The 25,856-nt window shown below is 42.7% G+C and overlaps 1 protein-coding gene across 1 annotated transcript in view; it reads right to left on the bottom strand.

The window, feature by feature from the left end:
- The window catches only part of CTNND2 (catenin delta 2), a 946,486-nt gene that overhangs the window by 204,159 nt on the left and 716,471 nt on the right, over positions 1-25,856 (bottom strand). Inside the window, 1 exon segment of the mRNA XM_030332482.1 lies at positions 20,522-20,735. Within this exon segment, the coding sequence (XP_030188342.1) occupies positions 20,522-20,735 (214 nt within the window).

The following is a 25,856-nucleotide window of genomic DNA, read 5'->3' as shown; positions in this document are numbered from 1 at the left end:
TCACACGCCGCCTCTTAGCTCTGGCCTCCTGGGGGCTCAGGGCAGATACCTGTGGGGCCACTTTGCCCAGGGAGCAGCAGGTGACACTGTGACAGCAGGCAGAGTGCTACACGCCACGCTCAGGGAGCAGCGGCAACCAGGGGGGGAACTGCACAGCCCTGCGGGAGCCCCAAGGACGTTCGAGCCAAGCCTCGTGTAGGAAACAGATACACAAGGGAAGCTGGGGACCGCAGTCCTTCCAACGCAGGTCTGTGCCCGGCGGAGCGGTGGCCAGGCTGTGAGAGGGATGTAAATGTGTGACAAACGCAGGGGCTACTTGCGTGACGCGGGTGCGTAAGCACACCAGCGTGTGTCAACGTGTGCACACGCTTGCACTGCACACGGATGCCCACACGTGTGTGTGCCAGCGCCACACCGGAGGACAGAGATGAATGGGAGACACTTGGTATTTCAATAGATTTGCCTGCAACCTTTCTCTTCCCTCACCTGTGTCTAGGCAACTCGATTCTTCCACAGCCCACAACCCTCCAGACTCTGACTGCCGGCCACTGCCCTCACCTTACCACTGTTCAACTCTTACTGTTGGAGATCTTTCTCAAGGATTCGGGAGTATTTGTTTACAACAGGCACAGCAAAGGAAACTTGGGGACAGTTAGAGCGGAGATACAATGCCAAGAGAAGCTATGGGCTGGGGTCCTTGCAAATTTCATATGTCAGACGGACTTTCTGCAGCCTAATGATTTTTTAAAAAGTAATTTGCATAGATATAGCTGTTTCCATAGCAACCCAGATAGGGTTACATTTAGCAAAGCTACAGAGAGATGGTGAGAGGGCTCCCTGGAGGTAAAAGGACTTTTAATAAGACCCTGGTGTTTGGAGGTTCATCAGCTAACTGTAGAGAGCAATTCCTTTCCTTCCACTGACTGTGTGGCTAAGTTAATCAGACTTGCTTGCTTATGGGAGAGTTCCCATCCTGGGGTCACATGATCATTTCTTTCTTTTCAATCCCATTTTCATTAGATTCAAGTTATAAATACTTAGTTGTGCTCAATGTGAAGTTTATACATGACAATAAAATTTCACGTCTGTGTTTGCACACTCCGATAGCTAAGTTAATAGCAAGGGCAGTTTTGCAGAAAATTATTAAATTGATAAACTGCTTGAAAATCCTAAATGACCCATGTTCATCTTATCATTGTAACTGTGTGTTAAATACAAATTTCTCTTTCCTGCTAATTTCACAAAACATTAGGGAGTCTACTGAAAGCGCCATGGAAGGTAAAGTGACTTACCACTGTCCTGCCTATAAATGTTCTTCATGAAAGGTACATGTGATCGGGCATTCTAAGTGGTTACATGTATCAGAAAATGCCTCCAGGGTCAGAAGCAAAAAGGAAAGCTTCTACACTCGTTCTGTCTGAGAAAGATACCCCAAAGTTGAGGCTCCACTGCCAAAGAAAAGAAAATGTATTTAGTTTTCTTCTCTCTCTTTGAACTCTCTTTTCTCTCATTGCTGTGAGCGAGCTTGGAACTCATACAAAATTAGACACCTGCTCCATCCAGACTAGGAAATCACTTAAAAAGACAGATGCATAAATCCTCAACAAAATATTAGCAAACTGAATCTAAGAATACATTATAAAAATCATTCACCATGATCAAGTGTGATTTATTCCAGGGACACAAGGGTGGGTCAATAATCACAAATCCATCAATGCGATACATCACATCAATAAGAGAAAGGACAAAAGCCACGTATCATCTCGATAGGGGCAGAAAACTCATTTGACAAAGTATGTTATCCATTCATGATAAAAACTCTCAATAAAGTAGGCCTAGAGAGAGCAAACCTCAGCATAATAAAGAACATGTATGAAAACCCCACATATAGGAACACCATACTCAATGGTGAAGAACTGAGAGCCTGTCCTTCAGGATCAGGAACAAGACAAGGGTGTTCACTCTCATCAGTTTTATTCTACAGAGTACTGGAAGTCCTAGCTGCAACAATCAAACAAGAAAAAGAGAAAAAAAGCATCCAAGTTGGTAAAGAAGTAAACCTTTCACTATTTGCAGACTACATGATACCATATATAGAAAACCCTAAAGACTCCACCAAAAAACTACTTACTAGAATGGATAAATGAATTCAGTAAGGTCCCAGGGCACAAAATCAATACATGGAAATCTGATGCATTTCTATACGCTAATAATGAAGTAGCAGAAAGAGAACAGTAAGAAAATAATTCTGTTTACAGTTGCACCAAAAAGAATAAAATACCTGGAAGAAATGTAACCAAAGAGGTAGAAGGCCTGTACTCCAACAACTATAAAAAATTGAAGGTGACACAAACAAGTGGACAGATATTCCATGCTCCTGGACTGAAGAACCAATATTGTTAAAATGTCTACACTACCCTCAAGCAATCTACATATTTAATGTAATCCTTAGCAAAGTACCAATAGCAGTTTTCACAGAAATAGAACAAATAACCATAAAAGTTGTATGAAACCACAAAAGATCCTGAATCGCAAGGCAATCTTAGGAAAGAAGAATGAAGCCAAAGGTATTGCAATACTAGATTTCAAGATATGCTACAAAGCTGTAGTGATCAAAGCATAAAACTCCTAGAAGAAAACATAGGTAGTAATTTCTCGGACATCGGCCAATAGAAACATTTTTCTAGATATGTCTCCTCAGGCAAAGGAAACAAAAGCAAAAATAAACTATTGGGACTACACCAAATAATAAGGTTCCACATAGCAATGGAAGTCATCAACAGGACAGCAAGGAAACTTACTGAATGGGAGAAGATATGTGCAATGACATATCCAATAAGAGGTTAATATCCAAAACATATAAAGAACTTATACAGCTCAACACCCAAAAAACAATCTGATTTTTTAAAATGTGCAGAAGACTTGAACAGACATTTTTCCCCAAGAAGATATACAAATGGCCGACCAGTAAAAAAGATGCTCAACATCACTCATCATCAGGGAAATGCAAATCAAAACCACAATGAGATACTAGCTCAGACCTACCGAAATGGCTAGAATCAAAACTACAAGAAATAATAAGTGTTGGCAAGGATGTGGAGAAAAAGGGACCCTCACGTGCTGTCTGTGGGAATGCAAGTTGGTGCAGCCACTATGGAAAACAGTACGGACGTTTCTTAAAAAGAATTAAAAACAGAATTACCACACAATCCAATAATTCCACTATTGGGTATTTACCCAAAGAATACAAAAACCCTAATTCAAAAAGATATATACACCTCTATGTTTACTGCATCATTGTTTACAATATCCAAGATATGGAAGCAACCCAAGTGTCCATCCATGGGTGGATGGGTAAAGATGTGATATGTGTGTGTTTGTGTATGTGGGTGTGTAGGTGTGTGAGTGTGTACATACAACATACACAAAATGGAATATTACTTGGTCATAAAAAAGAATGAAACCTTGACATTTGCAACAACATGGATGGACCTAGATGGCTTAATGCTAAATGAAATAAGTCAGAGGGGTGCCTGGGTTGCTCAGTTGGTTGGGCGTCTGACTTTGGCTTGGGTCATGATCTCATGGTCTGTGAGTTGAAGTCCCACATCAGGCTCTGTGCTGATGGCTCAGAGCCTGGAGCCTGCTTTGGATTCTGTGTCTCCCTCTCTCTCTACCCCTCCCCTGCTCATGCTCTGTCTCTCTCTCTCTCTCTCTCTCTGTCTCTCAAAAATAAACATTGAAAAAATTAAAAAAAAAAAAGAAGTCAGAGAAAGACAAATACAAGATGATTTCCCTCGTATGCGGAATTTACGAAAACAAAGAGACAAAACCCCAGGCTCTTAAATACAGAGAACTGATGGTTATCAGAGGGGAGGTGGGGGGGGAGGGATGGATGAACTAGGAGATGGAGGTCAAAAGTACACTTATTCTGAGCAGCACTAGGAAAAGCTTGGAAACGTTGTACACTTGAAACTAATAGAACACTTCATGTTAATTATACATCAGTAAAAACTAACAAAACTAAAAAAAAATATTAAACGTCTGCTCCACCCGGACTATAAAATCACTTAAAGGGCAAACAAAACTGAAACAAAACAAATACCACTACAGCTAATATCTAAGGCTTCTTCTTGTTAATAAAAGTGTTTTCTGACCGCTTTGGAATCCGTATTTCTCAGTCTTAGACTTCTGAGCATATTCCTGCCTCTCGCTAACTCTCGATGGAAAGAATTTTGAGTGAAGAGTAAAACATGGAAGACAATGTCTCCTCATCTGAAAACAAATCTTTTAACATAAAACGTGAGGAATGGAAGTAGCTTTCTTACTGCTGACACTTACGAACGTAAAATGTGGTTAACTATGAAATCTATCTGGAAAGCAGATTAGAGTACGTATTCATTTTTCAATGAAGTAACCACAAAGATGGGCTTCAGAAACTCTATTTGTGAACAGACCAGGTATGCCACTTGACAATGGAGTTGAGTTTATGAATGAAAATCCATTTTCTCAAAAAAACAAAAATCCAATATGCATGAAAGCTACACCGAGTGTAGAGCAAATGGCTCTTTTTCCTAATGTGTATCTTTAGTTTAAGTACTAAATGTGTTTGTTATGGGACGGCTTCATGTGAGGTGCTGAATACCGTTATGGCTGAGTTTCTACATTTCCAAAGTGTCTGCAAGAAATCTCCAAACTTTTCAGTCGGACAGCTGTCATTTCTACCCCAAATGAATTCTTGCTCACTATGGTGAATTAATACCGTGTGACCCCGGGAGCACTTCTAGTAATATTTGTGTGAGGCAAAGCAAGTCATATAGGGAATTATTTTTTTAAACATTTTTCAGTGTGTATTCATTGATTTATTTAGTTTTGAGAGCCAGAGAGAGAGACAGGGCTCGAGTAGGGTACAGACAGAGTCAGGGAGACAGAATCTGAAGCAGGCTCCAGGCTCTGAGCGGTCAGCACAGAGCCCAATGCGGGGCTTGAACCCACAAACCGCGACATCACGACCCGAGCTCAAGTTGGAGGCTTAACTGGCTGAGCCACCCAGGCGTCTCAGGTTATGTAAGAAGTATAAAGCGGGACACCCACGACTGCTTCCTCCCCTTCCCCAGAAGAGGCGCCTGGCTTCTTGGAGGGTGTTAGATTAAAAGGCAAATATGCATGGAGACAGAAGACCAGAACTGTCTGAAGCAGGCAGCATTCAAGGAAGGTAGCCACAGCAGATATGCAGATGGCACCTACCCTCTATGGGGTGGCATGTGGGATGCCCATACACGCACAAGAGTGACACAATTGAATTTATTCTTAGGAAAGGAGGAGCCCTTCTGTAAGCACAGGGTGTGTTTTCTTCTCTTGCTCTCGTTATCTGAAAACCAAACTCCCGTCCATCTTTCAAACCCACGACAAACATTAATTTCTTCATTAAGCCTTTCCTGATCCCCTAGATTGAGAATTCCCTTTCCTCCCTGAAGCTTTTCCAGCCCTGTCTCAGTGCTTACTTTGTAGAACAGTTATCCACGTGGATGTACCCTCTCTCACACTTGATCGACAACTCCTTGGGGCTCGGACATAACCTGGCACACGCAGGAAAGAAAGGTGGACAGGAAGGCCAGCTGCCGAGGACAACTTCCCTATTTCTCTGGGATCACAAGTCTCCATGGTGCAGGTCCCCGAGTTCGGAAATCATTCCAAAGAGCTTCTTCTTCGGGGCTGTCCCTCGGGAGGGTGCCGCGGTGATGGCACACAGCTTCCGTGAAGGCAAATACGCCACCGATCCTGACGGGCAGCCCACCGGGAGAGTGAGTCACTCTGGGAACATGGTTGAGCGCATGCAGACAAAACGGTGGCTCCTCCCCTGCCAGGTGGAGTCTCATCCTCCGAGGGACAACCAGGAAGGAGGCTGATTTTGCACATTTCATTGGGAATAACAAATAAAAACATCTGTTGAAAAGGAAACCAGGTGTTGGGCAGGAGATGTGCACATTCCTTAATTCTCCCCTTTCCTCCAGGATCCGGTGGGGATTTCGACGTTGTGTTCATTAACACTAGTTAATGTAATTTTTGTGATAATTGTAGAGCAAATAGAGCAAACTCTCAAATATAATTAGGGAAAAGTGTTTCTAATTAACTTGTAACTCGTGAGTCGCAAAGTAGAGCCACAAATCAGTTATGCATTGTCACACCGAACAAGTAAAATACACTGTACGTTTCCATCCGGGCAAATAAACAAAACAAAACGAAACGCCCTTGGCAAGCCTTTCCCGTGAACCTTTACAACGTCTCAGCATTGCTCTGGAACGTAATTGTAGGTAAGCACAGGTGTGTTTCATACCATCGGCACCGGCGATCCTAGGGGTGAGCAATGAAGGCAACCTCACGCAGTCTGGGGACATCCAACATTTACCTCGAGAGCGTGCGGAACGGTGCGCTCGGATGGGTGTGCAGAGGTTCTAACGAAACCCTCACGGGTTCTGTAGGGAAACGGAGACCGTGGGAGTTGCAAGCCCCGTCCCGGTCAACAGCACCCTCGGTGACAGCTGCTTCCCTACCGCTGGCTGTCAGTTAGGGGACGGACTGTCACAGGGGACCGCTGCTGCCTTTGTTAGAAGTGCCCTCACTTTCTTCTCTGTCACATGAGCAGGCACGCTGAAATAAGAGGCAACTTCAAATTCATTCTAATTTGCAGAAACGAGAAACGAGCCGAACATTTTCTTTGGATAATGGAGTTATTACTCCTTGCAACAGATTGTTCTGGCATCTCTCAAGACATACCTGGGCCTCCCATGCCCCCATCCCTCTGCTGCTCGCTGTGGTAACTGCTGGCCTGGAGAGAGCAGAAAGTGATGTTCCTCAAACGTGCACGATCATGACAACTGTCAGAGGGTCTTGTGACAATACGGATTCCCAGGCTATTACCATAGAGATCTGGGGCCCAGAAATCTTCATTTGATTGGGGGGATTGGAAGATCATTGGTAGAGTATAAAGAGAACAGGCTTCGGAAACAGAGGGTTAGGGAATGCGGTGCGTGCCAGCTGGGACATTGAGCAAGCTCCTTTAAGCCCGTCCTCTGGGGACCTCTGGGCATATTCAAGCCACCCAGCATGATGACTGGTAAGTGGCGGGTGTTCAGGAATGTTTATTCTGTCTTGAAACATCAGAATGCAAAGAATACCGTGCTCTTCAGGTTAGGCACATCGGGGAGCAATGAGAATGTAAAACACAGGAAATAACGTAACATATCAGCTCCGGAAACACCTACCAGTATCCTCCTCTGTGGCATATGTAATAAAGAAGGGTTCTAATACTGATTTCTACAGTCAACAAGTCTATATTTTACCATAACATAAGCCAGAACTCCTTAACAAACACTTTCTATCAAAATGTCTTGCTCACTGGAACACTTCCATCTAAGCTAACATACACCATCATTTGGAGCTTTTCATTTCTTGAAGCGAAGCTTCATTCTAAGTAATACATTTCCATTACTTTCTAATCTCCTTAGCCTGCTCCATTTTTCATCATAGCGCTTCTTGAAATGACAGGTTTATTGTCTGTCTTGTCCACCACAACACAAGCCCTCTGAGAGCAGGGCTCTGAATTTTAAGTCTGCAACGTTCCACAACAGCTCTGTTAATGGATATTAAAATCACACTCAAAGTTTTGATTTTTTCTACTTCTTTACATGTAAATGAACGGAAACCCAAGACCCCCTCCAGCTATGCCTTTTATTTCTGCCCTCCTCCGCCTAGCTCCCTGAACACCAGCATGGCCATCTTGGCCATTAGGAAGAGGGCCATGCCCCAGGGGTGGCCTATGGCTAGAAGGTACCTGGGTATTCACCAAACACCTGTATCCAGAGGACCTACGCCTCACTGCCACCCAGTACATGCTCAACAAACATGAGTCTAACGAATGAACGAATGAGACTCATAGCCTACGGACTGGCTTCAATCTCTAGAATTAAGAACGGGGTGAGCAGGAAGGTAATGGTGTGACTTTTCCAACTTGGTTAGACGTGGCCTGGCTGGGGAGGAAATTAGGAATCAGAACTAGTGCTGTGTGGAGGGTTGTAAGTTTTGCTGTTCGCATTTGGTTATAATCGGGCTATCTGCTATAGAGAGATAACCCTAATATGGTGAAAATGACAATTGAGAGGAGGCAAGAGCAGACATCTCTCTAAAGAATGCGTGAGCTATGTAGCAGATTAGGAAATGAGTTGGGGGCAAGTGGCAGACCAACCACAAACACCTGTCTCTTCTTCCCTTCGATGGAGTGCTGCGGAATTCTTCAGGCCTGCTGTTTCCTTCCTGTGGATGGAGCACGATTACTGGAGCACAGACCCTCACTCACTCTTCCCCTGGTAGGAGGAGGGACTTGTCCAAACAATCAGCGGCATGCATCGTTTGGCTCAGCTCTGTCTGTCCTTCCTCCTCTTGGGAATGAGTGGCCAGAGGAAACTCTGGTTCCTCTAGTCTCCGCAGGATATGTCCCAGGGGGCTGTCAGAGGAACAGGAAGGCTTCCCTGACCCAACTGATGCCTGTGCAATAGTGGATACGTCTGCCTAATTCCGGGCTTCATTATTAGCAAACCCGCTTGGTAAACAGGCCTAGAACCTGGCTTCCAATCTGACTTCTAAGAGTAATGATTTGATAATGTGGCTTCATTCTTCATTTTGTTCAGAAGTTGGTGTGGAAAAGAGGGTAAAAGCGGGTGTAGTAGAGGGTTCTATAAACTATGGCCTGAGGGCTAGCTATTTGCCTTTATACATAAAGTTTTATTGAAACATAGCTACATCCAACTTTTTATGTACTGTCTATAGCTGTTTTCACCCAACATAGGTAGAATTGGGTAGTTGTAACAGAGACGTTATAGCCGACGAGCTAAAATAGTTATCATCTGGCCTTTTACAGATAAGGTTTGCCAATTCCTGTTCTGGAATCTAGAGGAATGCTAGAAAGGCATGCTGCTGCCAGAGCCATGCTTTCATGTTTGAAAGCAAAGGAAAAGTAAAGGAAGGCAGGACTCAATTCTAGCCAACGCTGCTGTCCCTAACACGCTAAAAAGAGAGTCCAAATGCAGAAGCAAGTTCAACAGATGGAAACTTAACTGAACCTTCCTGGGAATTGCAGCAGAGGAGGAGAGGCATCCAGTAAGAGCAGCTGAAAGAGGTGACGGCAGGCCTGGATCCCGGGGCCTGGAAAAGGGACAAGCGGGCACAGAGCGGGGGTGCCCCCAGATGCCCGAGTTTCTGTTGAGGGAGACTCTGCAGGCTTTGTAGGGATAGACAATGTCAGGGTTCCACAGGGCAGCTCGGGGAAATAACCCTGGTGGCAGAGGACTGACATGTGGCAGTGGAGGTGTGCCACACTCTGTGTGGCACTACACAGCCAAGAAACCCAACCTCCAAAGAGGAAATTAAAAATCAAAGGTGTCAGATCTGCAGGAAGGGAATGAAGTCACTTCAGTAAGACCCGGTGTGGCGTGAGGTGGCGGCGGGGGGCGAGAGGGGGCGGTTGTGCTGTGTCAGCCTAGCTGAGCTGGAACGATGCCTCCCAGAATTCCCTTTCCTCCTAGTTTCCAGGGTAATGATGTCCACAGGAGAAATCTGCAGGCAACCTGGCAGGTGCCAGGGAAGCAGCAGGTGCTGAACTCTGATGGCTGTAGGCCCAGGGCACCAAGCTTTGCCGTGGCCTGTGTGCACTTTCATGGCCTCGCCTTCTGGGTGTGGGGCCACGGCCAGCGGCAAAGCTGCTGTTCTCACTACTTCTCCTTCTTCAGCTCTCCGTGTCCCGCAGCAGGCACGCGTGGAACGCCGTGGCCAAAGGAGCCAGGTTTTGTGTTTTTCTCATGAGGCCAATATTCAGCCAACGGGAGGCAGAAGAGGGTGCCTCTCTACCCTCACAGGTGCCAGCTGGTCTTCCTGAGCTTCCCTTCTTCATAGCGAGCCTGTCATCCTGATCTCTACCTCCTGGCCCACGTCAACTTCACATTCAGCACCAAACACAGCCTTCCTCAGACGTCTTCACTAGCTCCTACGTTGTACCAAGTCTCACCCAGATAATAAATCCCTTTACTGTATCACCTACACTGCTCATGCTTTTCCGGTCAAATCACAGCTGAGATGCCTAGTGTTGGGGTGGCTTCCACTGCCAATATCTAAATGTTGCAAGAGGGCAGCAATGTTTCCAATTTCATGGAAGGATTAATCTTCCCTTCAACCAGTAAATGCGTGACACCACAATTTACCTTTTGCTTGCATTTTGTCCCCTGATTCAATTTAAGCTCACCGATGGTGGACCCTGGAAGTCAGGCACCACCAGACTGGCTTCTCCTGACTGACTACATCCAAAAAGATCTCTAATTACTCATCTTCCCTCAAATACTGTGGTTGGCAGAATAATGGTCCTCCAAAAATTTCCATGCCCTAATCCCCATAAGCTATGAATATGTTACCTTTTATTGAAAATGTGATTAATTTAAGATGGGCAGATTATCTTAGAGATTCACTCCTGGCGGCAGTCGGAGGGAAATGTGCCTACAGAAGACTTCTCAGAGATGTGATGCTGCTGGCTCTGATGACAGGGGAAGTGGGTCTCCAGTCAACAAGGGAAATGGGTCTCCAGTCAACAGGGGAAGTGGGTCTCCAGTCAACAGGGGAAGTGGGTCTCCAGCCAACAGGGGAAGTGGGTATTCAGTCAACAGGGGAAGTGGGTCTCAGTCAACAGGGGAAGTGGGTATCAGTCCAGGGATGTGGGCAGCTCCAGTAGCCAGAAAAGGCAACAACCTACCCTAAAGTTTCCAGAAAGGAACACAGCCCTGTTGACATCCTGATTTTAGCACGGTGAGACTTATGTTGGACTTCTAACCTCCAGAACTGGAAGATAATAAACTGCATTGTTTTCAGTGGCTAGGTTTGTGGAAATATGTTGTAGCAGCAAGATGTAACAGACACAGACTTCACTGGGTACCTGTCATGGCCTTGTCTGGGGCTGCTACTGGGGTACACACCTGTGTTGGGATAACTGCTCTCAGGGCTTAGCATGGCTCCTTTTCTAAAGATGACACATCATGGGCCAGCGTTCACACCCCTGGAGAGTCATGGGTAGGATTTCACACTGGAACAATGCATCTTTGAGGCCCTTAAAGTATATCAACAATTCCTGCGTGAGGTAGCTCTGAGCTACTTAAAGAGGGATGGAGGGACAGTGAAGACTTCTGGCAGAGGCTGCGAGGAATTGAAAGGTTGGGGAGGATGATTTTTATACTTTAGTTAGCTTAAGAATTGTAGACTTTGAACTTTAACACACAATGGCAAGAGATATTGATTTTTAGGTTTTAATTCCTTTGAACTTTAATGTCTTTGGACTCCAACATAAAAGTGGATTGAAACTTTGATTTTTAATTTCTCCTTGGGAATTTGATATTTGGAGGGGTTTATATTAAAATTCGAAGCATCTCTGCATTGCTGGCATTTCATTATTGGAACGTCTCTATTCATTTTTATCTTTGTGATGCTGTTTAATCTTATGGAAGAACCTCCGATATGCTATGTTAGACAACATGGTGGACATTATTTGGGATAAGAAATAAGTGTGGGATTTAATTTCACACTTTGGGAACACAGTGACCCTGGATTTGATTTAAATGATGTGCTACCCACATCCATTTCAGTGCCTTTTAATATAATATATAAAATGCCCACCAGGAGTCCCAGGTTATCACCAAAAAACCCAGGAAGATAGAGGAAAGGCTACCTTGAAAAATGCTTAGCTCCTGCTTTGGAGAGATGAGCCATGCCTCTAGGTGATCACAGCCAATAGGATTAGAAAAAAACAGGTTGGAGGAAAATGCTTCCCCTCTATTCCAGTGTCTCTTTCCATGAAGGGTATTTAGTTAATGTTACACCCTAGACTTTTTCTGCAATAGTAAACTGTCTTGGCTAACAGACCTAAAGAAATGCTTCCACGTTGGCTTCTATCAGCAATAGAGACAATACTTAGTAATATTCACACTTTGTCTTATCTATGGAACTGTTCAGAATTTATGCAGGCAAGAGATTATTAATAGGGACATAATGGAATAAAGAAGAGAATGGAGGGAGTAACCCAGTAGATGAGACATTTTATCATGTTTCTGTAAGATGCAAACCAGATGGAGGGGAGTTGGCTGATGAAGTTGCAATGGAAGCCAGCACAGCCCAGGATGAACACAGAGGGGACTCCATGCCAATGATCCAATGTGGTGACTGCCTGTCCTGGTGGAACCTCGGGAAGATTCATGCTCAGAGAAGGCAGGCACAGGGAATGTAGAAATGAGAAGGGAGGGTACCCAAGGGTGACTGATGCAAAGGAAACAGCTGCCCACCCTCTCATTATCCATTCCTGCCTGGGTGCAGAGAACACCTCTCCCCCACACTGTCCACTCCTATCCAGGTGGAAAAAATACCCAGCAGCCAGAAAATTGCTGGCCCCTCCCTAAAGGGCAGACAAATAAACAACTCAGAAGAATATTCTCCAAAGAGATTGACTGCACGGGAGGAAAATGGAAAAGCTAATGTGGATATCTGAGCCTTAGAGAAAAGCTCTCCTCATCAAGATCCTTAAAGGATTCCCCATCACAACAGCTCATGCTTACCTGCTCACCTGAAGTCAAGTTCACAGTTAACAAGCTTCATGGGTAAACACAGAGCTCAAACTCTCTACTCTTTCTGTTAAAAATGAACAAAGAATTCATCGTTTTTCTATGGTTGAGTAATATTCCATTGCATGTGTGTGTGTGTCTGTGTGTGTATACCAAATCTTTACCTGTTCATCAGTTGATTGGCACTTGGACTGTTTACATAATTTGAAAGTTCACTGTGTATAAACAGTCATTCAAGTAGCATCTTTCCTTAAAATACATGGTTTTATAAATTTATGTGTAGAAGCATATGGAAATAGCCGTGTCCTCAATTGCTTGAAACTACACTGTGTATAAACCTTTATTAAAGTAACATCTTCTTTCATCAAAAAAAAAAAAATGTGTAGACCACTGGTCTCTATGCATTTAAAGTAAGTGTGCAAAATCAATGAGAAGACCCCCATATAAACAAATAGAAAGAAATGACAACAGAGAAAAGTCAGATGATTCATGATGAACAGAAAACAAATCTTAGTTCAAAATAATATCCTGATTAAAATTCCAGAATTGTTTACATTCATAGAATAAGTACAGAGGTTATAAAAAAACACAAAGGGGAGTTCTTAAGATTGAAATAAGAACACTGTTAATACCACTAATAGTATCTCAGTATATCCCTGCAAAAAACTCCCTCATGGGTAGGTTGAGAGTAATGTGGGATACTGAAGGGATCTCTCACCATGTATGATAAAAAGAAAAAGGACTCCAAATTACGTAAGCAAATATAAGAGAGAGGAAAAGTCCAAGAGGTCCAAAATCTGACTATCAATAATCCTAAAAAGAGAGGATAGAGAAAATGAATAAATTAAAAAAAATAAAAAGATAGTTTTCTGGCACCGTAGATCATGACTCTTTAAACTGAAAATGTCTAATATCAGTGAATTTTTAAAAAGGAAAATACCTAGATATATCACCACAGACTTTTATGTCTCAAGGATAAAATTATATCATAGAAAATATTCCTGAGAAAAATAATTTCTATCCCTCCATATCTAATAAATGTCAATCATGTATGAGGATTTAGCGACATTTTCAGAATTTCATCACCTAAGCACCTTAATTAATATTTGGAAGTTATAAAAGAATAAACCAAGAAAGAGGAGGGCCTGGGATCTAGGAGACAGACATTCCAAACCTGAGGAGCAATACAGCAGTTCTAGAGAGCAGTCATCTAATTCTGCCCCCAAAATAGAGGGTTCTGTTCATGAGCTCTCTGGAAAACCAGGGAATTAATGATGATAGAAATCATGGACAAAGTTGAGTTGGTGGGCATTATAGATGATGAAGGATCTGTTAGATATGATGCCAGAAATGTACTCCTTTGACAAGGATCATTACTTTGGACTCGTTGGGAAAGAAATGTGATGGCTGGGTACCACATGGATCCGCTCTTCCATCATAATGCAAAGGCTAATCTCTGGCTTTCAACTTTTGAATCAAGCTATAGAAAACCCTGGAAGACTGACTATGGTGACAGAATAGATTGCAAATACATCCAACCTTGACAATGTCAAAGTCAACTACGGCGACAGAGGTTGTGAAGAAGGGTGAGGACAGAAGAGTACTATTATTTTTATCTTATAATATGGGTGATGAGACCATGTCCTTATTATACAGAAGAAATAGAGGCTTAACCTTGAAGTTACTGACTGAATGTACTGAGGAACCAAAAATAATGGGAAAGGAAAAGGCATGAGTGGTGAAAATGTGAAAAATCCTTCTCTACCATACTAGAAAGTCAGTAATGAAAAGACTATGATCATTGAATTATATAGAGTGAAATAAGCATATTATTTAAAGGCATGGAATAAACAGGAGAAAACTAAAAGACAAAGCAGAGGCTAAGGCTGAAAGCCTCTGAGAGGCTGCGCATGTCCAAAACCAGAGGACAGATGAGGCAGCTGGGGACTCTTGTTTTCATTATAAGCATTTTTATGCAATTTCATTTTTTGACCATATAGATCCATTACTTTGATTAAAAATACTAAAGTGCATTAAATTATCATCTTTGCCACTTCAGATCCTTCACAAGTAATTGCTTTAAAAAGATGCATTATGGGTGCCTGGGTGACTCAGTCGGTCAAGTGACTGACTGTTGGTTTCAGCTCAGGTCATGATCTCATGGTTCATGGGTTCAAGCCCTGCATCAGGCTCCGCACTGACAGCTGCAGAGCCTGCTTGGGATTCTCTGTCTCCCTCTCTCTCTCTCTCTGTCTCTCAAAAATAAATAAATAAACATTAAAAAAAAAGATGCATTATGGAATGAGGCCAACAGGGTCTTCTTTATTTTAAACCTGGCAACACTATTACGCCCTCATGGTTCTGCATTTATTCGCATTGTCTTCTTTCCTGGGCCAACACATGTGTTTGCTCACATCTGGGAAAAGATGAAAAACTCCCTCAATCTGGGTCTGTAATAGATTCCTAGGGCTGCCACCGCAGATCGAGTGAACTAAACAACCGAAACTTACATGGTCAGAGTTCTGGAGGCTGGAAGTCAAAGATGAAGATGTCACTGGCATTGGTTCCTTCCGAGGCTGTGAGGAGAATCTGCTCTGGGCCCCCCTCCTGGGTTCTGGTGTTTTCGGGCCATCTGTGTGGCGCTCCTTGCCTCGCAAAAGCATTACCCCATCTCTGCCTTTATGTTCACATGACCCCTCCCTGTATGTGTCCGTGTCCAAATTTCTTCTCTTCGTAAGGACACCAGCTATATGAGATTAAGGAACCACCCACATATGAATTTGGGGGTGGGGTGTACACAAGTCAACTTCTAACCGACGCGGCTTGAAATCAACGGACCTAATGCTAGTCAGTAAAATAAACTGAGGCTTATCTCTTTCATTAGTTAAATCAGGATAGACTATTTGAGTATCTGAAACATAAGATGGAAGAAAACACAGCTCTTGGAGAAGCAGAACTCTTCAGGACACTTGCTTTCAACAGAAATAAAAGTTATTTATTAGGTTTTATGGTTTAATAAAAAGTGGCTTATCGTGATTTGTAAAGCATTCTGAAATCTTTAGTTGGGCATTTCAAAATGTAGGTTGATTATATCCATATTTAGAGAGAGAAAAATTATATTAGTCAAGCCCAAAGGACATGCAGGATTTGTAACCAAAGTTTATTTGGATATTTCTAGTAATTGCTAGCATATAATAGCTTCAACTGGATTTAAATAAAATTCTGATCATCTCATAGCAATTATTGCATAGGAAGAAAATTATTTATTGCAAGGCCTAATAGGCAGAGGCAGAATATATTCTGCTGTGGATAGACACTGCAGTGCAAACAGGCAGCTTTTTTCTAAAGCATGTATGTCTATGTGTTCAATGTAAATGCATGTAAATAGCTCAATTTTAACATTTTATTATTGTTCAAACAGTTTGCCAAGGAATACTCAGTAAATAATTTAAAGCTCTCCAAGAACATTTCTTTCTTCTAGTTTTTTATTGGTTATAATTTGGCACTCTAGATCCTTCTGGTTATAGGGCTTGGCTCTATCTAATCTAAAAATCTCGTTTAGAAACATGCTTTATTATTTTTTTTAAAAAATAACCAACACTGTTCTTTCCAATATTTGTTTATAAAACATCCCAGCTTGTAAATATCTAAAGAGGAATTCAAAGGCAACTTCACCCTCCCAGTGTATTCTAACACGCACTGGTTTTCATGCATTTGCTAATATTCAGGGAGAGGAATTCAAGAGAAAAAGCTCCCTTGTACTGGCAGGGATCCATCATGTACCATGTTGTTACTCCTTGCTACACTTGGAATTAGCCTGCTGAAGAATTACAATGGAAGTAAAGGGCATAGTTGCTTCACTACTTAAATCACTATTCTATTAATTCATGTATGCACATATAACCTAATTCCAAAAAGACTTTAAGGAAACTCCACACCCGAAAAACAAATAATCCAGTGGAGAAATGGGCAGAAAACATGAATAGACACTTCTCTAAAGAAGACATCCAGATGGCCAACAGGCACACGAAAAGATGCTCCATGTCACTCCTCATCAGGGAAACATAAATCAAAACCACACTGAGATACCACCTCACGCCGGTCAGAGTGGCTAAAATGAACAAATCAGGAGACTATAGATGTTGGCGAGGATGTGGAGAAACGGGAACCCTCTTGCACTGTTGGTGGGAATGCAAACTGGTGCAGCCGCTCTGGAAAAGTGTGGAGGTTCCTCAAAAATTAAAAATAGATCTACCCTATGACCCAGCAATAGCACTGCTAGGAATTTACCCAAGGGATACAGGAGTGCTGATGCATAGGGGCACTTGTACCCCAATGTTTATAACAGCACTTTCAACAATAGCCAAATTATGGAAAGAGTCTAAATGTCCATCAACTGATGAATGGATAAAGAAATTGTGGTTTATGTACACAATGGAGTACTATGTGGCAATGAGAAAGAATGAAATATGGCCCTTTGTAGCAACATGGATGGAACTGGAGAGTGTGATGCTAAGTGAAATAAGTCATCCAGAGAAAGACAGATACCATATGTTTTCACTCTTATGGATCCTGAGAAACTTAACAGAAGACCATGGGGGGAGGGGAAGGAAGAAAAAAGTTAGAGAGGGAGGGAGCCAAACCGTAAGAGACTCTTAAAGACTGAGAACAATCTGAGGGTTGATGGGGGGTGGAAGGAGGGGAGGGTGGGTGATGGGCATTGAGGAGGGCACCTGTTGGGATGAGCACTGGGTGTTGTATGGACACCAATTTGACAATAAATTTCATATTAGAAAAAAAGGAGGGTCCTTGTGACAATGTGACAGCAGCAGTGAAGAGCAGCTTTTATTACTCCATCCTCCAGGGCCATCATGAGCCTTGGTGCTCATCTAATTAAGTTTCTAAAACGTGGACACATTTGTCAGAAACTTCCCTTTTTATCTAGCAGCCGGCACTACATGGGTGGGAGAGTTCCCAACAGAGCCTCCAACCATCCCAGTGGGCTTTGTCGTAAATATGGCAGTGCCGGTGTGGGTCTGCTGAACATCAGCCCCGCCTGTGCAGATGTCCAAGGGTTAGCACACGCCTGATGGCCGCAGAAATTCCAAAGCATCTGAGAAATGAACAATAAGGATGAACGGAGACCGTGGGCTTAGTGTAGCAAAGCATTTGCCAGGCTTGCGGGGAGACAAGAGTCTCAGAGGAGGCGTGGAAAGAGAAAGATAAGAAAAATGGACGATTTGATGTCCTCGAGGTTAAATCAGTTAGCTGTACTAAAATACTGGATTCCCAAAGTTCCCCAGGAGCCAACGGAATCCAAGCTTTCATAGCTCACCTTGGCAGATGAGTGCTGGGATGGTGCTGAAGATGAAAATGACCCTCTAAAGCTCTTTGAGGGATATTCATTTGAATCCTTTTACTTTGGTTCAGGCAGTAGAATCAGCTGTCGCTGGATCTGCATCATTGATGCTATGTCTAAACAGAAGTCAGCAGAACCTTGCCGGTTTCCAGGCACCCTCAGATTTCTGCCAGCATGGGGGTTCAGAAGGCTTTGTTATTACAGACTGGCCCGCAGCAGCAATTCCTTCCATGCTGGAACGTTCTTGCACATGCTTGCTTCTAACTTCTCTTTCTAGAGCAGTAGCTTTGCCAAGATGCTTATTGTTTTTCAAGAGTATCTACCAGGGAAACCTCAGAAGCCATGGGCTTCGACCCATCAAAATGTTTTAACAACATGTTTTTCTTTGGGAAAAGTAAAACTCATGCATGAAGTTCAGCCATGCGTGATAAGTCCATGGCTCCGGAACGGCAGAAAGTATCTACTGAAGTAGCAAGCACTGTCTTTCCGGAACTGTTCAGCCCCAGTGGCTTGGATGGAGTCACGACAGAAGACAGCATTTCTTTCAGGAGGGGAAGTGGAATTGAGTTTCAGCCCCCAGCACATGCTTATGAAGAAACACTGAGTCGTGACATGACAATGGGTACAAAGCTTTGCCAAGAAAGGAAACTTCTTGACATTCTGAAGAGGTTACCTGCCTCTGATGTTTACACACGAGGCTCACATAGAAATTTTCCATGTTGCCCAGATGCATAAAATGGGAGACATCCGGCATCTGTCAGAAGCAGTGTTTTGGAGTGGCTTCCAGTATCAGAAGAGGCAGGAGCATGTTGTAGTGGACGATGTCATGGGACAGAGGTATGCTGTCATTTTCTTTCTGGTTTAAGCCATCAATCACCTCAGCCTTTTGCATGTGGCCGAATTTCCTTGGCAACGAGATAAGCCACCAAAGAGGGTTTGTGTTGGGGAAAATCCAAATTTCGGTAAAATTTTGAAATCATGAAATGGACGCATCATGTGCACAGCACAAGGTGCTGCTTTAGTTCTGTTGGCCTCGTGCTCCCATTGGCACGGCCTTCATGCCCAGAAGCGCCATGATGTTTTCCATCACACGTATTGAGTCCTTTCTCTCAATATGAAAGTAGGGATGGGGGTTCATAACCATAATGGCAAGGCGCATTTTCAATTACTTAACTTACCCCCAAACGGTCCTACACATCATAATATCTGATAATAATAGTTTTACCTTTAATGACCCATATTAGTTTGGTGTGAACCATCATTTTAATAGCACTGTAAACTTAACGACGATATTCTTCCATGAGGACAATTCTCCACTTAGAGAAATGAAAACAAAACAAAACAAATGAAAACAAAACAAAAAAAGGAACTGGGGTCTAGTTCTATTTTAGCTAAGAGTGCAAAAGAAATGTGACAATAATCTTGAAGGGTGTACCTTTAAGAAAATACGCTGAGGCTGAGAGTCTTGACCTCACATTGAACCAAAATTGATGCCACTCAGCTTGGGTAATGTATTTTCTTAAATAAACAAGATCACATATACCTCATGAGCATAGCTACAAGGAAGTTTTAGAATCAAGACAGAAGGAAGATCAGTAGCATCACGGAGGATTAAGAGACCCTTTTCTTGAGTCAACTTTGCAATCCGTTTGCCAAACGCCTGCAGGGGAACTTTGATGAACCCAAACCCGAATATCGCCAACAATATGGGTCACCAAGAGGAATAATCCAAAATCCCATCTTGAGGCCACTTCTGTTGTTAGCATTCCAACAAGTAAAACTGCACATTTCGGAGGTGAGGGACGAGAGTGATGGCATTCACACGCATTTTACTGCATTCACACGTATTCCAAGAAAGGTACTGCTAAATGCTTACAAGTTCTCACTCTTCAAATCCTCGTGGCTCTCTGAGGCGCTACTCTAGAGATCTCCACTTTACAAAGCTCAAAAGTTCTACGTTCACAGAAAGGCTTTCTCTCATGTTCACGTTCGAAAAATTCCCTAATATGTAATCCTATCACCTGGGAACGTGGACTAGGCATACATTTTTTTTTTTCAAGAAAATAACTGTTAAGTACACTAAGACCTCTCTTGTTAAGTACACTAAGACCTCTCTTCCTAGCCACGTTATAAACAAGAATATCCACCTTCCTAACGGTCACTCACGTATTTTGTCCTTTTATCAATTTTTGTTAAATGCCATTTTATTGATGACCTATAGGTATTGTAAGATGCTGAACCACTTGCAAATCAAGGGACAGAACTGAAATATGGTCATAGAATTTTAGGAGGGTAATGGTTCCTGGATTCTAATGCTCTAATTTGGCTACTCCACGTGTGTGAAATTAGATGATCCGTGGAGTCCCTTGTTCCGCACATGCGTACTGGGACCTGCCCACGGTGGGAGCCCTCTGAGAGGCCCTGCTCAACCATACTTGGTTAGCACTTTTGCTACCATGCTGGGTAATGGTGATTTCATCTTGAGAGGCAGGCGTCTGTTAACAAGGATGCTCACCTGTGACCAGCTCCCGGATCTCCAGGTCGGTGGTCTTGCGGAGTAACCTCACCAGTGCTGGGATGCCGCCGCAGTTTTTCAGGGCGATTTTGTTATCGTCATTGGCCTTCCCATACACCAAGTTTCTCAAGGCCCCACAGGCACTACGGTGGACCTCCGTCATCCGGTGATCCAGCAGGTCCACCAGGAGCTGGATGCCTCCTTGTCTCCTTATCTGCAAGAGCACAGGGAACAGCTTTTAACTTAGAGAGTCAGAAGCTGTCGCCACGTAAACTGAAACAGGTTTTTTCCCCGTGAAGCTGTTGCTACAATGCATTTCACTGAACTGAATTAAAGCCCACAAAGGAAAAAGCAAGCAAACCCGTGTTCTCCTTAGATGTGATTGCCTCACTTCGATGAATACCTCAGCGGTCAAACGTCAAACATACTTCCTTTCGAGTTCTAGATTTTAAGAAAGGTGATTGTAACTTCATAATGGGTGGACATTTCTCTATAAAAATATGGCACATACTCATTGCATGAAGTAGATAGGAGGACGAAAGATGTTTCTCACTCCTGAGACTTAATTACATTTAACCTCTGTCTTAACGGGCTGTGGGATTGATGTGCAAAATGTTAAAATTAGGCTTAATTGGAAAATTCTCTCAGCATTTCAAAGGAACCAGAAGCAAATGAGGAACCAGAACGGACACAAGGACTCTCATCTAAGAAGCTCGGGAAAGTAAGAAAGTCACAATTAGAGCCAGTCGGAACACTAAGACCAACGCATGTCACGCTTAACTCAGGTATTAGATTAATTAACAAAGTCACATTAAATTCTGATGTTCTTGTTAGCCAAAATAGTTTTGATTTTTTAAAAATAAGTACATGGGAAAAAAAAAAACCCTCCTTGCAGTATGTTTCTAGATGAGTCTTCTCGCTGTCCTTTAAGTTTTAGTCCGATTTTTAAATTAAGACTGAAACAAATGGGTTTGTTAACAGACAGACTGTTTCATGGAGTTTTCATTAGCAAAGCTATATTTGAATATTTCTGCATTTACATGAAAAAAAGAACACAGCTCCTTCAGTAATACTGTCTTCTTTTTTTGAATTCAACGTCCCTCAGGGATTGAAAAATTATGGTTTGGCACGAACCATTATAATTTGGCACTTTCCCTATTCAGTTGTCTTATCACAGAAAACTCATTCATCCCACAGATGTGCCGAGCACATGGCTAAACCCCCACCCTTTCAAAGGTGTGAAAATGTGACTTTCTTTGTGAAGCTACTCCACCCACACTATTTAAAACTGCACCCTGATCCGTACCCCTCCCCGATCCAGTTCTTGTTTTCCCTTAATCCGTTACGGAATTCTTCATATCCCTTGTCAGGTTCTAACTTCTTTATTATGTATCTTGTCGGGGACTGTCTGCTAGAATCTTGGTTCTTGGAGGGCCAGTCTGCTTTTTTTTCCCTTTTCTTTCTCAGTATTTATTTATAAAGGTTTTTTAAAAAAATGTTTATTTGTTATTTTTGAAAGACAGAGAGAGACAGAGCATGAGCTGAGGAAGGGCAGACAGAAGAGGGGGAGACACAGAATGTGAAGCAGACCCCAGGTGCTGAGCTGTCAGCCCAGAGCCCAACATGGGGCTTGAAGTGAGGAACCGCGAGATCATGACCTGAGCCGAAGTCGGAAGGTCAACCGACTGAGCCACCCAAGCACCCCAATATTGATTTATTTATTTTGAGAGAGAGAGAGAGAGATATAGAGTGTGAGTGGGGGAGAGGGAGGGACAGACAGAGAGGAAGAGAGAGAATCCCAAGCAGGTTCCATGCTGCCAGCGCAGACCCTGATGTGGGACTCGATCTCATTATCTGCGAGATCATGACCTGAGCTGAGATCAAGAGCTGGACACTTAACCAACTGAGCCACCCAGGTGCCCCGGGGCAAGTCTGTTTCTGTTCCCTGAGGGATCTCTTACCCTACCCCAAGTGCAGTGCCAGGCACATAGCAGATGTTCAACAAATGTTTGTCGAGTGAATGAGGAGGGAGACTCTATTACCTGTGACAGCAGAGTTTCTCAGATTTGTTGGAACTTGACTTTTCGAAACTGAGTAATATCCCTCATTTAAGGGGGGGGGGGCGAATAAACAAAACGCTTTCTGTGTACAAATGTCTCCAGTGGCTACCGCAGCTCATTATACCAGCTTAGAGATAAAATGAGGGTATGCATCATTCACAGGAAGTGGGCCATCAGATAAATCCGAATATGCTGTAGGAATTACTTTCATCCACCAACAAAACGAAAACAGAAAAAGTTGCAATTCCCCCAGAACTCCTGGCCTCGAAGTCCCTAATCTGGGAAACGAATATGGTGTTTCACATATGTCATGTCTCGGCAGAGCAGGACCAGGGACAGAAGAGGGAAGGACATGGGACAGGGCTGTCAGGGAGGGCATTAGCTTCTGTGACGTTCCTGCACAGCTGGTGGTAATAGGTAGAACCCAGGGAAAGTGGCCAAGCATGTCAGTGGGTCCACTAAAAATGCGAGAAGGAAGCAGCAAACAACTTTCCCCTGATGTACAGTTTTACCAGTGCTTGCTTGGTGCCCACTCGAGAGAGAGAAAGTTCGTAATCACTGTGACCATGTCCCGTACATGCATCTGGGTGACAGCCACACCCACTGTATCATAATATTTCAGAAAGGATATTCCATTTGTACAAAAGTTTAAGCTATAAGTATTGTTTTCTGTATGTGTGTTTATTTGCATGTGTGTGCTTTACTTTAAAATTATTTGGGTTTAATGATCTTAATAATGATGAAACCACTAAAAAAGAGTTAATAAAGCCATTTCTACAATTGACTGGTTATAATTAAAAGCAGTTGGTGTAGTAAATCTATCTATCTCTATATTTTAGCTATATTGTATAATTAGTATTTAATTTTTAACATATTTCCCATTCATACAACTTAGTGAACTAAGCTATTCAAATATTATTCCAAAGCATTAAAAAGGAAAAAGAATTCAAAACAAATGCAATATCAATGCTTAATGGTTCCATGCGAACACAATGTTTTCGGTGTGGCCCTAATTAATGCCATAGTTCTAAATTTATAATGAAGTCTTAAGTTTTATTTTCATCTACTTAGAGAAACACAAATGAGATGATAAGCTTTTTCTTTTGCTCTTATTTTTTTTTTTTTTTGGCGGGGGGCCGGTCACCAGATGGTACACATAAAAAGCTCTTGTTTTCTTGTGTTGAATTTTATCTAAGAATTTTGGAATCCTGAAGTCAAACATTAGTCAGAACTGAGTTCATACACATGAAATGTGATGGTCAGGTCCTTGGTTCTGCCTCCTCCTGTTGTCTCCCACATCCCAAAAGGACCAGGAAGGAAGCAAGAGGTGGACTTTGAGTTCTCTTGAAGGGTCTCTATCCATGGCAGGACTTCTGGGTGCTGTGGATTGCTGTGGATGGGTCCGGGTGCTGTTCTCCACACTTCCCCCCTGCTTTGTCTTTCCCCTGTATCCTGCCTCCCATCAACTTCTCCTGGCACCCGGTTCTTCTTGTTTCTGCTTGTACCCAACCTTAAATTCTTATAAGACTCCAGATAAACCTATGTTAAACACTAATAAAGTACAAGTTCCCTTTGAAAAACGATTGGGGGAACTCTCTTCTTCGAAATGACACTTGTATTTTCTCTCCCACTAAATGGCCAGCAATCTTCTTTCCATGTATGCTCCCCACTGGGCACTCCACACCCAGCAGGCAGAGGCCTTTGTTCTGCACCCCCCCCCACTGTCATTCCAGGCCAGTTCACTGTCTCCCCTTTCTCACTCCATCATCCTCATGGAGAATTCTTCCAAAGTCTACATTTAATATTTACTAAAATAGGGCTCATAAAATGTCATACCATATCATACGTATCTGATATATGTAAAATAGAATAAAATAAAATGCACAAGAAGAACATCTGCCACATGGAAGGAAGTTAGGAACTATTTATCAGGTGAATGGAAGAATAGTGCGCTAGGACGTCACATGGTAGCTTCCTTCTCCCTCTTATTTTTGCTAATATAGAATAGACATTATTTTTAGAGCAGTTTTGCACTCAGAGTAAAACTGAGCAGTAAGTACAGAGAGTTCCCATGTGCCACCTGCCCCCACACATACACAGGCCTCCCCATTGTAAAACTTACTGAGTAGCAATGATGACCCTACACCGACACATCACAATCACCTGAAGCCAATGGTTTATATTACAGTTCACTCTCGGTGTTGTAGGCGTTGTACATTCTGTGGGTCTTGACAAATGTATAATGACATGTGTAACCACCATTACAGTATCATCCAGAATGATTTCACTGCCCTAAAGTGCTCTGTGCTCCACCAATTCCTTCCTTCCTTACCCTAACCCCCGAAACCACTGATTGTTTTTTAATTTTCTCCGTGGTTTGGCCTTTTCTAAAATATCACAGCTTTAGTATCGTTTGGTATCTAGCCTTTACAGATTGGCTTCTTACAGCCAGTAATACACATTTAAGGTTGTTCTCATGTCTTTTCATGGCTTGACAGCTCCTTTCTTTTTAGTGTTGAATAATACCCCATTGTGTGGATGTACCGCACTTTATATATCCACTCACCTGCTAAAGGACATCATGGTTGCTTCCAAGTGTTGGCAATTATGAACGAAGCTGATATACACAATCATTTGCATGTTATTGTGTAGACATAACTTTTCAAATCCTTTGGGTGAATACCAAGGAGCAAAATTGCTGGGTCATCTACTAGGAGTATGTTTAGTTTTGTAAGAAACTGATAAACTGTCTTCCAAAGTGGCCGTACCATTTTGCATCCTACTAGAAACGAATGAGAATTCTTGTTCCACATCCTTGTCAGCATTTGGTATCGTCAGTTTCTTGGCTTTTGGCCATTCTAATAGACTGTGGTGGTATTTCACTGTGTTTCCTTCTCTTGCAAGGCTGACCCGTGATTCAGATTTACTTACATTAATACAAATAACTGAATAAAAACCAACAATGTTGAAATACATAAAGGGAAAGCAATAGCTCGAGTTAGACCTGGAATAAATTTCCTATCTGCTACTTTCCTGAACTTAATAGATTCAAAGAATGACCGGAAAGGCCTTTTGATACATAACCTGAGTAGACAATCTTAAATTCGTTTCTTAAATGATTCTCTGCTAGATGGTCCACGTTGGTCAATTGTTCCTATGATAATAGCTCTTATTTTTATGCTTTGCTGTAAACTTCAGGGATCTAGACTGAGAGATCAGTCTACAAGAAGTAAGGAAGATGGATGCCGATGAACCCCACAGCAGGAGAAATAAAA

Source organism: Lynx canadensis, chromosome A1, assembly GCF_007474595.2.
Source record: "Lynx canadensis isolate LIC74 chromosome A1, mLynCan4.pri.v2, whole genome shotgun sequence".
In the NCBI taxonomy this organism is placed as follows: Eukaryota; Metazoa; Chordata; class Mammalia; order Carnivora; family Felidae; genus Lynx; species Lynx canadensis.
This window is presented reverse-complemented; position numbering and strand designations above follow the sequence as displayed.